The sequence below is a fragment of the Zeugodacus cucurbitae genome, chromosome 5 (assembly GCF_028554725.1).
Source record: "Zeugodacus cucurbitae isolate PBARC_wt_2022May chromosome 5, idZeuCucr1.2, whole genome shotgun sequence".
NCBI lineage: Eukaryota > Metazoa > Arthropoda > Insecta > Diptera > Tephritidae > Zeugodacus > Zeugodacus cucurbitae.
Genome location: NC_071670.1, coordinates 6,208,689 through 6,222,581, shown reverse-complemented (window position 1 = coordinate 6,222,581; position 13,893 = coordinate 6,208,689). Strand labels below are relative to the sequence as shown.

Genomic DNA, 13,893 nt, shown 5'->3' with positions numbered 1-13,893 from the left:
GGAATGGCTAAAACTTTTTCCGCTAGTTTGGACAACCTCGGATAACGTTTATTATTATTTAGCCACCACTGCATAACATCAAAATTTTCAGAAAATTCTACATTTTCTGCAGAATAGCGACGTATTTCGTCTGAAACATTTTCAGCTTCTGTTGAATTGCTACTCGCACGTAAAAGTAGGTTAGGGAAAAAGAAACTATCTTCGCTATTCGAATTAGCTGTTAATTGATGTATTGGAGACGAATTATCTTCCAGTGGAAGTAAATTTTGTGATGTATACGATTCTTGCGTACATGATTCCGATAGTCCATTGACACTTGCTATTTCAGCAATGCAAAACATTTCCATTTCGTTTAATTGGCTTGCTTGGAGACACAACGCCGGTGGATATAAATAATAAGCCACTTTGTGCCAGGCGTTCCAATTTGGAATCCAAGTTCCCTCTAAACCTTCCAAAATCTTTAATTTGAACACAGAAATTGCATGAATATCATTTTCATCGAATTTGCATATTTCTTTTATGCGGTTAATTGCAGGAATTACATAGCATAATGAAGGTTTGGAACAACACTGCAGTTTTTTGAAAATTATTTCAAAACTGTTGCAAAGTGTGACTAAATTCTGTACAATTGATATATTTAATTCATTTCTGCACTATTGGACAAGATTTCATTGATTTTCAACCAATTATCTGTAATAGATTTTAGCATAAAAAAATGAGAATTCCATCGAGTTGGGCAATGCGTTTTTAATGATGTTTGCAGCATTTGTTGCATACCCGATTTTTTGAAATATTTAACAAGTTTCTTGCTGGAATATGATCTCTATGACTGCACACTCGATTCTAAATTCTTCATTGGAGAAAAGGTGACTTGAACAATTAAGCCTCTTATTATATTCCAATGCCCTTTTTTACATTACTTCCTCTGTCTGTTACGAATATTATGCTCTCTAAACTGTTAATGCCGAACTCTACAAATATATCCTGCAGCTTTCTCTTAATATCAAGGCCAGTAACTTGCGTATAATCCATGGACTTCATGCCAAGTACAATATCGCATAGTTGGAAGCCTCTCAGCTAAGGTTGCTATATATTCTTTACTGCGCTGTGTTGGGCGTGTCTATTCGGTCGAATATTAGCCAGTAATGAATGCTGCATCTCAAGATGGGTGATGGTGTTGCGAATAGTATGCTCAGTATACCGATTATGTTGACCAAAAGTTGAGCGAAGCGCGCGAAAAACATTCTTTATTTGGACATATCAGAAAAATAATTTTACTCTCGCTTTTCAACACCATTTTGGAAATAGAGGTTACTAAGAAAACGGAAAAATACATATCTTTTCTTTGTTTTAATTGCAAAGATTATGAAGTCTTAACAAACCACAATAAACGCATTAAAAACAGTTTTCAAATGAACGACAATAAAAAGTTATTTGTTGTAATCAATGTATACATATTTTTAGGCAACGTAACAGCTGATTAATCTGTCAATTTTACTCTATTGTAAATAATATTGGAATAAATTCACAACAAAACAAATGCTATTGTGAATGATCACTGAGGGATTGAACAGCTGTTTACTGCGCTGTGCTAGCGATAACATAAATAAAAATTGTGATAACTTAAACAAACAATTTTGGAAAACATACATACATTTATTCTGAGGTGTATTGTACCATTTCGCCGCCGGCTTTAATAATTTTCAATTCTTTTACTGTTAAAATAAAGTAAGGTGCACACAAATTCATATTTCATGGAAGAATAGCAAAAATATCAAAATGTATGTACATTGTATGTATCTATGTTCTCGTGCGCACCTACACAGTCACCATTCCTCTCGTGCCGATCACTGAATTTGACAACTTCATATTTGCTTTGGTTAGTAGCTATGATCTCGCAATATGTTGATCAGTATAGCGCGAGCAGCGGAGCAAATAAATTCAAATTTCATTCACTTGGTGAGTTGTTGCGGGATCACGTATATATATATATATATATATCAGCCGTATATAGTATATATTAATAACTTTCTTCGATTGTGTTTTTATGCGATATTGTTGTACTCGAGAAAAGTGATCTATATTGATCATATTTACTTAGCGAATAAAGTGCAAAAATATTCTCTTTAAAGCGTATAGTACGACTCATCATATGAGGGAAAACCCCGAATTCACAATTGCACTCTTTTTGACTACACTCCGTTATTAGTTCGAAGACATGCTTATATACGAAGTGAAAAATAAAAAAGTTATTGGTTTTAATCAATTTATACATATTTTTAGGCAGCTTAACAACTGATTAATCTGTCAATTTTACTCTAATGTAAATAATATTGGCATAAGTTCAAAACAAAAAATGCTATTGTGAATGGTCATAGATGGATTGAACAGCTTTTTACAGTGCTGTGCTACAAGTTTGGAAAACATACATACATATATTCTGAGGTGGTTCGTATTGTAGTTGAACCGAGGTGGTGAAGTGGTAACGATCATGAGTCATGGCTTTTTGCGGTTTAGTAGTTTTTAAATTTTTTGTGTGAAACTGTGCAAAACTACTAATTTTAATTGTACCGTTGCGCCGCCGGCTTTAATAATTTTTAATTATTTAAAGACAGTAAAGTTGGGTTTCTTTGTTATACTCTCGCAACAAATGTTGCTAAAGGGAGTATTATAGTTTTGTTCACATAACGGTTGTTTGTAACACCCAAAACTAAACGAGTTAGATATAGGGTTATATATACCAAAGTGATCAGGGTGAAGAGTGGAGTTCAAATCCGAATGTCTGTCTGTCCGTCCGTCCGTCTGTGCAAGCTGTAACTTGAGTAAAAATTAAGATATCTTGATGAAACTTGGCACACTTATTTCTTGGCACCATAGGAAGGTTGCTTTCGAAAATGAGCAAAATCGGACCACTGCCACGCCCACAAAATGGTGAAAACCGAAAACACATAAAGGGCCATAAATAAAGCTATGGAAATAAAATTTTTGCAATCGGATCATAACCACGCCCACCTCCCACATAAAAGTTAGGTTGAAAATTACTAAAAGTGGATTAACTCACTAACGAAAAACGTCAGAAACACTAAATTTCACATAAGAAATGGCAGATGGAAGCTGCACCCAGATTTTTTTACAAAATCAAAAATGGGCGTGGCGTCGCCCACTTATGGGTCAAAAACCATATCTCAGGAACTTCTCGAACCGATTTCAATGAAACTTGGTTTTGTAATAGTTTCCTTACATCCCAATGATATGTTGTGAAAATAGGCCAAATCGCTTCACAACTACGCCTACTTCCTATATATCAGAACTTTGAAGACGATCTGAATCGTTAACTTTACAATATATAAAGTAATCACTAATGAAGATATCGGTGCAGAACTTTGCACAAATACTATGTTTATAGTGTGGCAGCCCCATTCTAAAAATCGCCGAAATCGGAACATAGGTTTTAAAGGCCCCATATATCGAACACGAGGACCTCGGTGCTTCTAACCTAATATTAGGGTTTCCAACTTTCAATGGACTTTATACAATATATATGATGAATATGTGGGTCAAATTGTGTATTATATAATATAAATAAAGTCAAATAAATAAATTGCGAGAGTTAAAATAAAGAAAGGTGCACACTATCTCCATTCTCGTGCTCACCTATACAGTCACATTTTTTCTCGTGCCGATCACTGACTTTGACAGTAGGTTTGTTGAAAAAATATCGATACATCGATATATCAATATTATTGTTTAAACTCAACGATATTTGTAGGCGATATTTAAAATTTTTATTATCGATGCAATTTTTTATTTATCGATGCATCGAAAAGGTATAGAAAACGATATTTTTATAAATTTAAAAAATAAAAAATTCTAAAAAGGAATACAAGTAAGGAAAGGCTAAGTTCGGGTGCAACCGAACATTTTATACTCTCGCAACTTATTTAGAGATTTACCTATATTTTCGGTGAAAAATTACCCTTAGGCACTGAGTTCTTTATGTTTGATATCAGGGGCCTTGAAAAGTCATGGTTCGATTTTGACAATTTTCCACAAGTGATGTCACAGCTCAAATACAGTATTTGTGTAAAGTTTTATTTCGCTATCTTTATCGGTTCCTTATGTATACATTATAAAGTGAACGAATCAGAAGGATTCAAAATTGAGTTATATGGCAAGTAGGCGTAGTTGTGAATCGATTTCGCCCATATTCCACCAGTGTCATCAGGTTGTCAGGAAAATATTATATACCGAATTTCATTGAAATCTGTCTAGTAGTTCTTGAGATATGGTTTTTAACCCATAAGTGGGCGACGCCACGCCCATTTTCCATTTTGTAAAAAAATTTCAGTGCAGCTTCCTTCTGCCATTTCTTATGTAAAATTTGGTGTTTCTGACGTTTCTCGTTAGTGAGTTAACCCACTTTTAGTAATTTTCAACCTAACCTTTGTATGGGAGGTGGTCATGGTTATTATCCGATTTCTTTCATTTTTGGAGTGTATAAGGAAACGGCTAAAAGAAACGTCTGCAGAATGTTTGGTTTATATAGCTTTATTGGTTTGCAAGATATATACAAAAAACCTATTTGAAGGCGGTGCCACGCACACTTTTTCAAACAAATTACATTCAAATGTACCCCTCCCTAATGCGATCTTATGTTCCAAATTTTATTTTCATAACTTTATTTATGGCTTAGTTATAGCTTAGTTATAGCTCTTTATGTGTTTTTGGTTATAGCCATTTTGTGGGCGTGGTTTCATTAAGATATCTCCATTTTTACTCAAGTTACAGCTTGCACGGGCGGACAGACGGACAGACAGACATCCGGATTTGAACTTTACTCGTCACCCTGATCTCTTTGGTATATATAACCCTATATCTAACTCGTTTAGTTTTAGGACTTACAAACAACCGTTATGTGGACAAAACTATAATACTCTCTTAGCAACTTTTGTTGCGAGAGTATAAAAATTAATTATTATTACCGTGCTATATAAAGGGTATAAAGTCAAACGGTAAATCAAAATAAGTATGGTCTGGACTGATTGTCTGTAAGGAGACACGAAAAAATCAGAATTTTCAGTAATTTTTTTTTTTGCTATTAAATCATGTTAATTTTTTTATACAAAAGTAATACTAAGGCATTATTACACAATGTTTTGACTTGAAGTCACGAAAATTTGAAAAAATAAAATTTATAATTTCCAGAGTTATAGCAGTCTGTGTTGACCCAAAAAAAGGTCCTTGCGGTGACAATCATAAGTCCTTGGATTCTCATCCAAAATCAATCAGATAAAAAAAATTAGTCTTATAAATAGATAATCGAAGCTTTTTTTCAAAAATTAACAAAATGGCGGCCTCAAGAAATTTTTTTCTATTTTTTCGGGAAAAAATCAACACTTAATTGGACTTAAAAAATCGAAATTTAAAAAAAAAAAAATCCTTCGATCAGGCTTGAGTTTATTATGTATTCTAAAAACTGTATGAATTTCATTCAAATATAACGAGCGGTTATCGAGTTACAGTTGTCACCAGTTCAAAAAACACAGTCTTGAGATTAACGCATTTTAAGTTGCGTTTTGGAGCGCCCAAGCGATCTTTGTTATTTGTCGAATAACTCGAAAAGTTATTATCGGATCAACTGAAAATTTTCAGAGAATATTTTTAAGATATTACACTTAGCGAAAATGCAAATAAAAAAATTGATTTTTTGAAAATCCTGACTACCCCTAACCCCTCAATTATTCTAAATCGAAAATGAATTCTGCCCGGCTTGTTGACACCAGAGAAATGTGTAAAAATCTTGTTGACCGCAGGCATCGAATTCTGGCGGTGATAGAGGCTGGTTGTGGATAATCGGCAGATAGAAATTCAAAAAAAGTATCTTTCTAGTGAACACAAAACACTGTTCATATTGTGTGTTGAATATTCTATTTGGTTTAGTTTTGCAATAGGAGCTACTTAACAGTAAACATTTTTATGGACCTAGTTAGAGGGTACTAAAGTGATTAAAGTTGCTTAGCAATTTTATTGTAAGCCTTTTCATTTTAGCTAAAGTTTCATGAATTGATGTTCATTAGTCTCGTAAAAAGTCGAGAAGGGCCAAACCGATTTGGCTAACTTTAGTTTTGAAAGATTTGGGGAAGGACTTAGAAAATAAGTAAATATGGAAAAATTGTGAAGAAGATAATAGTAAGGGGTTTTATTTGATTCGACAACAAAATTACAAAAAAACACGAAACCAGAAATAATAAAGTTGACATTGTTGTTTTGTTAAAATATTTTTATCGTTGTTCAATTGTATAAGGTTGTGTCGATAGCCCAAAAAAATTTGTAGAAAGTGTTTTAATTCGTAGCGTCAAAATCTGCTATTTTTTTTTGTATGTAAGTATGTATGTACATATGTATAAAGGGAAATGAAATTATATGATACCAAACAAAATTCTCAACTTTGAATAGCTCTTTTCAACCGTGGCGCGTGTAAGCATTTTTTCAAAACATAATATATTATTTATTTTATGTAAATATAAACAAGAAACGACCATGAGTTACAAAGGTAATAACAATATGATACTGAAATATTGACCGAAACAGTTCGGACGACTCTTCCACAATTGAATGGACAACATAGGATTGCATACGATAGTTAAATACAAACTGTGAATAGTGGATCTGGAAAGATTTGGTTTCTTGCTTATCTTTACGGTACTGGGAAAAAGTTTCTAATTGTGTATTGATATTGGCAAAAATTGTATCGCAAACTGTACGCAAATCAACGAAACACCAGTTTGTAATTCGCTATAGCGAAGACGAACGCACTATGGCCTACAAAAGGTCGCTTGAGGCACTACAGGAATTTAAAAGATTTACGCAACAACGCAAACAAAAAACGCAAAACCTTTTTGGTGGAACGATTATTCTGTTGACATGTGATTTACGCCAGACTCTTCCAGTTATTCCTCGTTCAACTGTGATGGACTAATGCCTAAATCCATCTAATTTGTGGCGGCACGTAAAGAATCACCAATTAACGAAGAGATCAAACTGCGATTATAGAAGCAGTTGCTAGACCTTACCGTTGTTGACACCTCGATGGATTATTAACATTTCCAACCGATTTATATATATATATATATATATATATATTCGCCGTTGCCAATGTTTAGAGGACCATAAACCTTGCGCAAAACCTTTCTCTCGAAAACACCAAGAGTCGTCTCATCGAATGTTGTCCTCCGACCACGCTTCAGCGCCATACATCAGGACAGGAATAATGTGTGACTTGTAGAATTTTATTTTGGTTCGCCGAGAGAGGACTTTGCTGTTCAATTGCCTACTCAGTCCAAAGTAGCACCTGTTGGCAAGAGTGATTCTTCGTTGGATTTCGAGGCTGACATTGTTGGTGTTAATGTTGGTTCCCAGACGAAACGAAACGAAATTATCTACAACTTGAAAGTTAGGGCTGTCTGTTTGCGCGCTGACTGTTTGTTTGATGACAGGAGATATTTCGTCTTGTCCTCGTTGTTGCTTCCGATGATAACAATATCATCGACGTACGCCAGCAGCTGTACACACTTATAGAATTGTACCTTCTCTATTTAGCTCTGCAGCTCGTATTATTTTTTCCAGCAATAGATTGAAGAAGTCGCACGATAGTGAGTCACCCTGTCTGAAACCTCGTTTGGTATAGAACGGCTCGGAGAAATCCTTCCCCATCCTGATGAAGCTTTTGGTGTTGCTCAAAAAGCCACACTGATAAGATCCAATCAGTTCGTTGATGATGGGCTTTAGTCTTTCACATAATACGCTCGACAGGACCTTGTATGCAATGATTGTGGGGTCTCCCTTTTTATGGATTACGCAGAGCAAACTGAGATTCCAATCGTCAGGCATGCTTCCCGCCGACCATATTCTACAAAGAAGCTGCATGCACCTTATCAGTTCTTCGCCGCCGTATTTGAATAGCTCGACCGCTAATCCATCGGTCCCCGCCGCTTTGTTGTTCTTCAACCGGGTAATTGCTATTCGAATTTCTTCATGGTCGGGTAATGGAATATCTATTCCATCGTCATCGTTTAGGGAATCGGGTTCGCCATCTCCTAGTGTTGTACTTTCACTGCCATTGAGCAGGTCGGAGAAGTGTTCCCTCCATAATCCCAGTATGCTCTGGCCATCCGTTACCAGATTACCTCCTCGGTCCATACATGATAATGCTCCGGTCTTGAAACCTTCTGTAAATCGCCTCATCTTTTCATAAAATTTTTGAGCGTTACCCATGTCGGCCAGCTTTTCAAGCTTTTCATACTCAATCATTTCTTCCTCTTTCTTTTTACGTCTGCATATGCGTCTCGCTTCCCCCTCCCGGCCGTTTGGCGATGTTTCGTCATGGAGGCTGAATTTTCCGACTGTTGTGCGAAAGACACCTTCTTTACCCACCCTGGCGTTAAAATCACCAAGCACGATTTTGTCATCGTGGCGGGGGCAGCACACATCGTCCTTCTCTTCCGTTGGGGCGTGGACGCAAATCAGCGATATGTTGAAGAACCTCGCTTTGATGTCGATTGTGGCAGGACGTTCATCCACCGGGGTGAATGCCAGGACTCGACGACGGAGTCTCTCTCCCACCACAACCCCAACACCAAATTTGGTCTCCTTTATATGGCCGTTGTAGTAGATGTCACATGGACCCACCTTCTTCCTTCCTTGTCCCGTCTATCGTACTTCTTGGATGGCGGTGATGTCAGCCTTTAGTTGTATGAGGACATCAACCAGCTGGTCAGAGGCACCTTCCCTATTAAGGGTCCGGACATTCCAAGTGCATGCCCTCAAATCGATTTATATCACTTCAAAAACTCGAAAGAGGACATAAAACAACAATATAATTACCATAATTGACTGAGTGAACGATCAATATTAGTGGCAAAAAACAAAGATGCCGACGATGTCAATGTGATAATTTAGAATTTCGTTCTAGGATAGCTGACATAGGAAGACGTAGTCAACTATTCCAAAGAATTTTTATGAACATTGAAATTGCCTGGACTATCGCTAATTAATTTTGCATTGAAAAGTAGCATCAGTTCATGCTGCATAACATCACCTTCGACTTTGCAATGGAACAAAACTGACTGTGAAGAAGCCAATCAATACCGTCTTGAGATTGTGCCAACTTTATATTACTCATTTGTTGCATACTTCAATATAAGATTAAAAAATAGAAAGTTCAAAAAACTAAGTTGATGTTCGTCTTTATGCGTAAGAACTCTTTCACTATATTGAACAACTTACTAATTTAATGTATACCTTAGCCACAAAAACGTGTGGCCGGATCTGCTAGTTGTATATAAATTTATATACACAAATTTTACAAAGATTTTATCTCGACAACGAAATTTTGAAGTGCATCCAGTTGTTTGCACCTGGAAATGTATTTGAAATATTAAAATTTTTAAATATTTTCTCAAATTTAGATGTGAAAATATTCAATCGATAAACTCTGATTGGAAGGAATACCAAGACGATTGTATCTGGGCGGATAGATAACAGTGCAATTCTGATACGTAGACACGATTGTTTTAGCTACGGAACGAACGCATCCACATCGTCATTTCAAACTATAGTCACAGCAAAAATCCACTAACTAACAATGTCCACAAGTTCTACGGAAGCAACTGTTTCACAGAGTAATACGAGTGTGTTGAAACGCCATTTCATGGATAAATTAATGAACAACATTTGTTGCTTCTACGACGAACAATCTCTAATTGATGTGACATTTAAAGTTCCAAACCCAGTCTTTGTAAGTTTTACTAGTTGAAATCTCACACAAGAAACATATTGATTTAGATTTATAATTTTGTTTTTCACAGTGTACCCGCGCATCGTTTGATACTCGCAGCAGCGAGTCCATATTTTAAGAACCTCTTCAACGGTGATCGTGGCAATACTCCTGTCATTGAAATAAATGATATCGAAAGCGATATTTTTGAGCGATTAATAACATTTTGCTACACCGGACAGACGCTGCTTAACGTTGACAATGTCGCTGCGCTGCTAAAGGCGGCAATCGTGTTGCAATTGGAAGATGCCGCAACCGCTTGTGTCGAATTCCTTATGGCGCACATAGATGAATGCACCTTACAGTGTGTGTATGCGGTAGAACGCGAGACGAAATATGAACTTCTGAAGCAGAAAATCCACCAATACGAAATAGAGAATTTCAATGAGGTGACTCCCTTAAACATTGGCAACGGCGAATACCGCAGACGATGGAACGATGAGCTGTCTTTGCTATTCGACGATATAGACATAGTCCAGCGAATAAAAAGACAGCGGCTACGCTGGCTGGGTCATGTTGTTCGAATGGATGAAAGTGCTCTGAAAGTTTTCGATGCAGTACCCGCTGGTGGAAGCCGAGGAAGAGGGAGACCTCCACTCCGGTGGAAGGACCAGGTGGAGAAGGACCTGTCTTCACTTGGTATTACCAATTGGCGCCAAACCGCCAAAAGGAGAGATGCGTGGCGCACTGTTGTGGACTCGGCTATAACCGCGTAAGCGGTTTCTACGCCAGTTAAGAAGAAGAAGACTCTTATCATACATACATCTAGAGAGTCACAACCACGGTAATTGTTTAATTCAAATTTCGTTTTTGTCAAAAATAGATCAGCCAACGCGAAGAGTTTCTCAATTTTGATGTTGAGAAATTGCAATATCTTCTAGAATTGGACAATTTGAAGATAACTTGTGAGGAAGATGCTTATAATGCCATAACACGTTGGTGTAATCACAATGTCTCAGCGCGTCGAGAACACCTACCTCGGTTAATCGCTTGCCTAAGGCTTACGCAATTCGATGTGGACTTCCTCTTGTCGCACATTCAGTCATTACCAGGCTGTGAGCTGTTGGCCCTCCAGTCGTCCATGTGGATAAGGGATCATGCAGCACGGGCTAAGATAAATATCCGATTTACAGAAGCACGTGTAGCATGTATTGGTGCTGGAAATTGTAGTGAGACAACAATGCTGGCGGTTTACTATAACGTAAGCGTATACAATGGTCCATTTTCAAAATTTAATACATATCTCTATTTAATGTATGTACTAATATGTATATTTTTGATATAATCTATCAGGATAATTTGGGGAGCCTATGCATAATGCAATATAACAAAGCTGAAGACAAATGGGAAGAATATGCGAGTATAGAGTATAGAACAAAATATAGCTTCAGAACGATTTTAAAGGAGGATAATATATTATTTATTGGAGGTTGTGGAGAAAATTATGATTCATTCAACACCGTTATCAGCTGGAGTATACGAAATAAAACATGGCGAGAATTGCCAGCAATGAATCAAGCGAGAGACTCGCACTGTGTTGTCGAATTCGATGGAAAAATATATGCGATTGGTGGCCAAAATGATGGTAATACTCTGCAGTCAGTTGAAAGGTAAACATTTATGAATCTAGTGTCAGTCCGACTCTCAATTTTTGGTCTATACAAATGACAATTAATCGGCCTGTCTTTAGCTAACACAAATGGTTTTCCCACAGGCTAAATGAATTGGAAATCGTAGCCGCGTTCTGAGCGATAGAGTTCGTAGATTCTGACGGCAGCATTGTTTTTTCCAATCAAAAATGTTGCTTCAATAATATATTCAGTGATCTCTTTGATGACCACACGTTAAGTGTTGTTAAATCAATGGGAATGCAAAATAATAGTAGGTGAATTATTATTTGTTTTTGTGAGCAATAGGTCCGAAATTGTCTGCCATTTTAATGCATTGCGTATTTGGTTGTAGTTCAGAATTTGCAGAAAATATTTGCAGTGGCGGAGCAATTTGAAGTTGTGTGCGATTGAAGTGTTTTAACATTTTGCCTTAAAAATCATTATTTTGTACATGCGTTAATCTCAGGGGCGAAAGTAGAGCGCAGAATGAGCAGTAGCTAAATCCCATCAGCGAAATGAAATATGCACATGTTAATATTTTGCAAAAGGAAATTTCATTCCAATATCTTCATTGATGATGACAGAAAAAACAGGCCAAAGAGTCACTACTAAATGCCACGCTCATTGCCCATTTTATGAGCAAAGCTCTTCTACTATCTTTATTATAAAATTTACTTCTTTTGAAGATTTTCGTGTGCTCTGGTGAATTTTACAATATTACTCTTTTGGACTGTGAACTCGCCAATTTACCTACTAATATTTAACTGCAGATGACCTTCCGTACAGTGATCTTCTGTTCTGAATGTTTTAACTTAATTTGTAACTTTGTTATATCCGATTTTTCAACCATCTATAAAAAGACCGATTGGATAAACGGGTGGACAATGCGACAAATATTTTAAATATAAACTATTTTATCGTTCATCTATCTTATGGATCAAACTGTCAACAAAGAAATCATATAATTGTACTCCATCAGGACAACGCCAGGCCACACATATCGCTAGAAGTTCATCAAAGACTGCTTGGAGCAATGTATGTTAGAGAAATACCTCAGATCTTTCAACATCACCTATACAGGGTGTACCACGAGTGGATGAAAGTGGGGCCCTGAAATCTCTTCTCCAAAAACTCCATTTTTATTGACCTCTGACATTGTCAGCGATGTGATTTGATGTTTCTGGGTAGACAATTTCACTGTGGACGCTTATTAATGTTACGAAACACAACGACCATCACTTTAATTCAAAAATACGTATTAATTGTTTATTGTTTATTTCCAGGTATACGACATCCAATGGTTGGGAGTTTGTGAAGCCTTTGATTACAGCACGATACGGGGTATGTGCAGTGACTTTAAATGGCAAAATTTACGTATATAAACTATATTACTTTTTGAATAATAAGTTCTTTTCTGAAAAGGAAAGTTTCACCTTTAGAGGAATTTGCAAACATAAGCTAAAAAGACAAAAAAAGATTTACTTAACTTTTGCGAAGTCATATTCGAGAAGACAAGCTCAACTTTACATGGATACGGTACCAAATGGTTCACGTTGTATAATTTAGTCACGAGTGAAGAATCTTTACATTAGGGAAACATAGAGTATTGATGTGGTTAAAGAATGGGCATATTACCTTAATATTTAAAAAATTGCTTTGTGTACTCCTGTTACTAGATATGTACACAACGATTCAACTTATGTGTTGTACTTTTATTATTTATAGACTAAGTAACTGAAATATTGTCGAATTCATATCCAGTCAAAATTTTTCACCAAACAAATTTCTCAAAATTATTTAGTAATTACATACCATCGCTGTAATCACAAAATACACTTGATTTCACCGGAGTAACTCTTCGCCAAAAGTTTTCTGAAACTGCTTCGATTCAATAGAAAATATCTACAAATTTACTCAAAATTAAAATATATTATGGAAAAAGACACAATCTTATTAAGTTGTGCTCTTACCGCTCATAAAGTTAGATAAAATATTAATTTCTATTTTTTATATTACAGGCAGCAGCACATAATGGTTTCATATATGTTGCAGGCGATAGCGAGGGTAACCCAGCTGTTGAACGTTATGATCCTCAGCGAAACACATGGTCTAAGGTACATTTAAGTTGATTTTTTTCAATGGTTTGATAACAAAAGAAATCTTTGTAAAATTTTCGCAGATTTGTTCGTTGGAAGGTGAATGGCTCGGTCGCGCTATCGCATCTCTTGACAATAAACTATGGACTATTGGTGGCAGGGTGAGGCGTGACAATAAGACAAGCGTAGCAGTTTATAATGAGGACGGTAATTGTTGGATACAGAAGAGCTCGTGTCCAAGTGGTTACATATGTTCTTGTTTTGTTGTGCCTTTGCCATCACTGTCATCGAAATAAATAAACAATAAATATATATGATGTTGTGATTTTCTTTTATAAAATGCTTATAAGAA

The 13,893-nt window shown here is 36.2% G+C and overlaps 2 protein-coding genes across 2 annotated transcripts in view; one reads left to right on the top strand and one right to left on the bottom strand.

Moving 5' to 3' along the window:
* LOC105218559 (N-alpha-acetyltransferase 30A) overlaps window positions 1-13,893 on the bottom strand; it is a 130,543-nt gene that overhangs the window by 16,587 nt on the left and 100,063 nt on the right. The window lies entirely within an intron of this gene.
* On the top strand, window positions 9,840-13,858 carry LOC105216720 (kelch-like protein 17). The gene is made up of 5 exons (XM_054232348.1): window positions 9,840-10,224; window positions 10,659-11,036; window positions 11,129-11,445; window positions 12,729-13,559; window positions 13,625-13,858. Exons 1-4 carry the CDS (start codon window positions 10,111-10,113, stop codon window positions 13,009-13,011), a joined length of 1,092 nt encoding a protein of 363 aa, XP_054088323.1. The 5' UTR covers window positions 9,840-10,110; the 3' UTR covers window positions 13,012-13,559; window positions 13,625-13,858.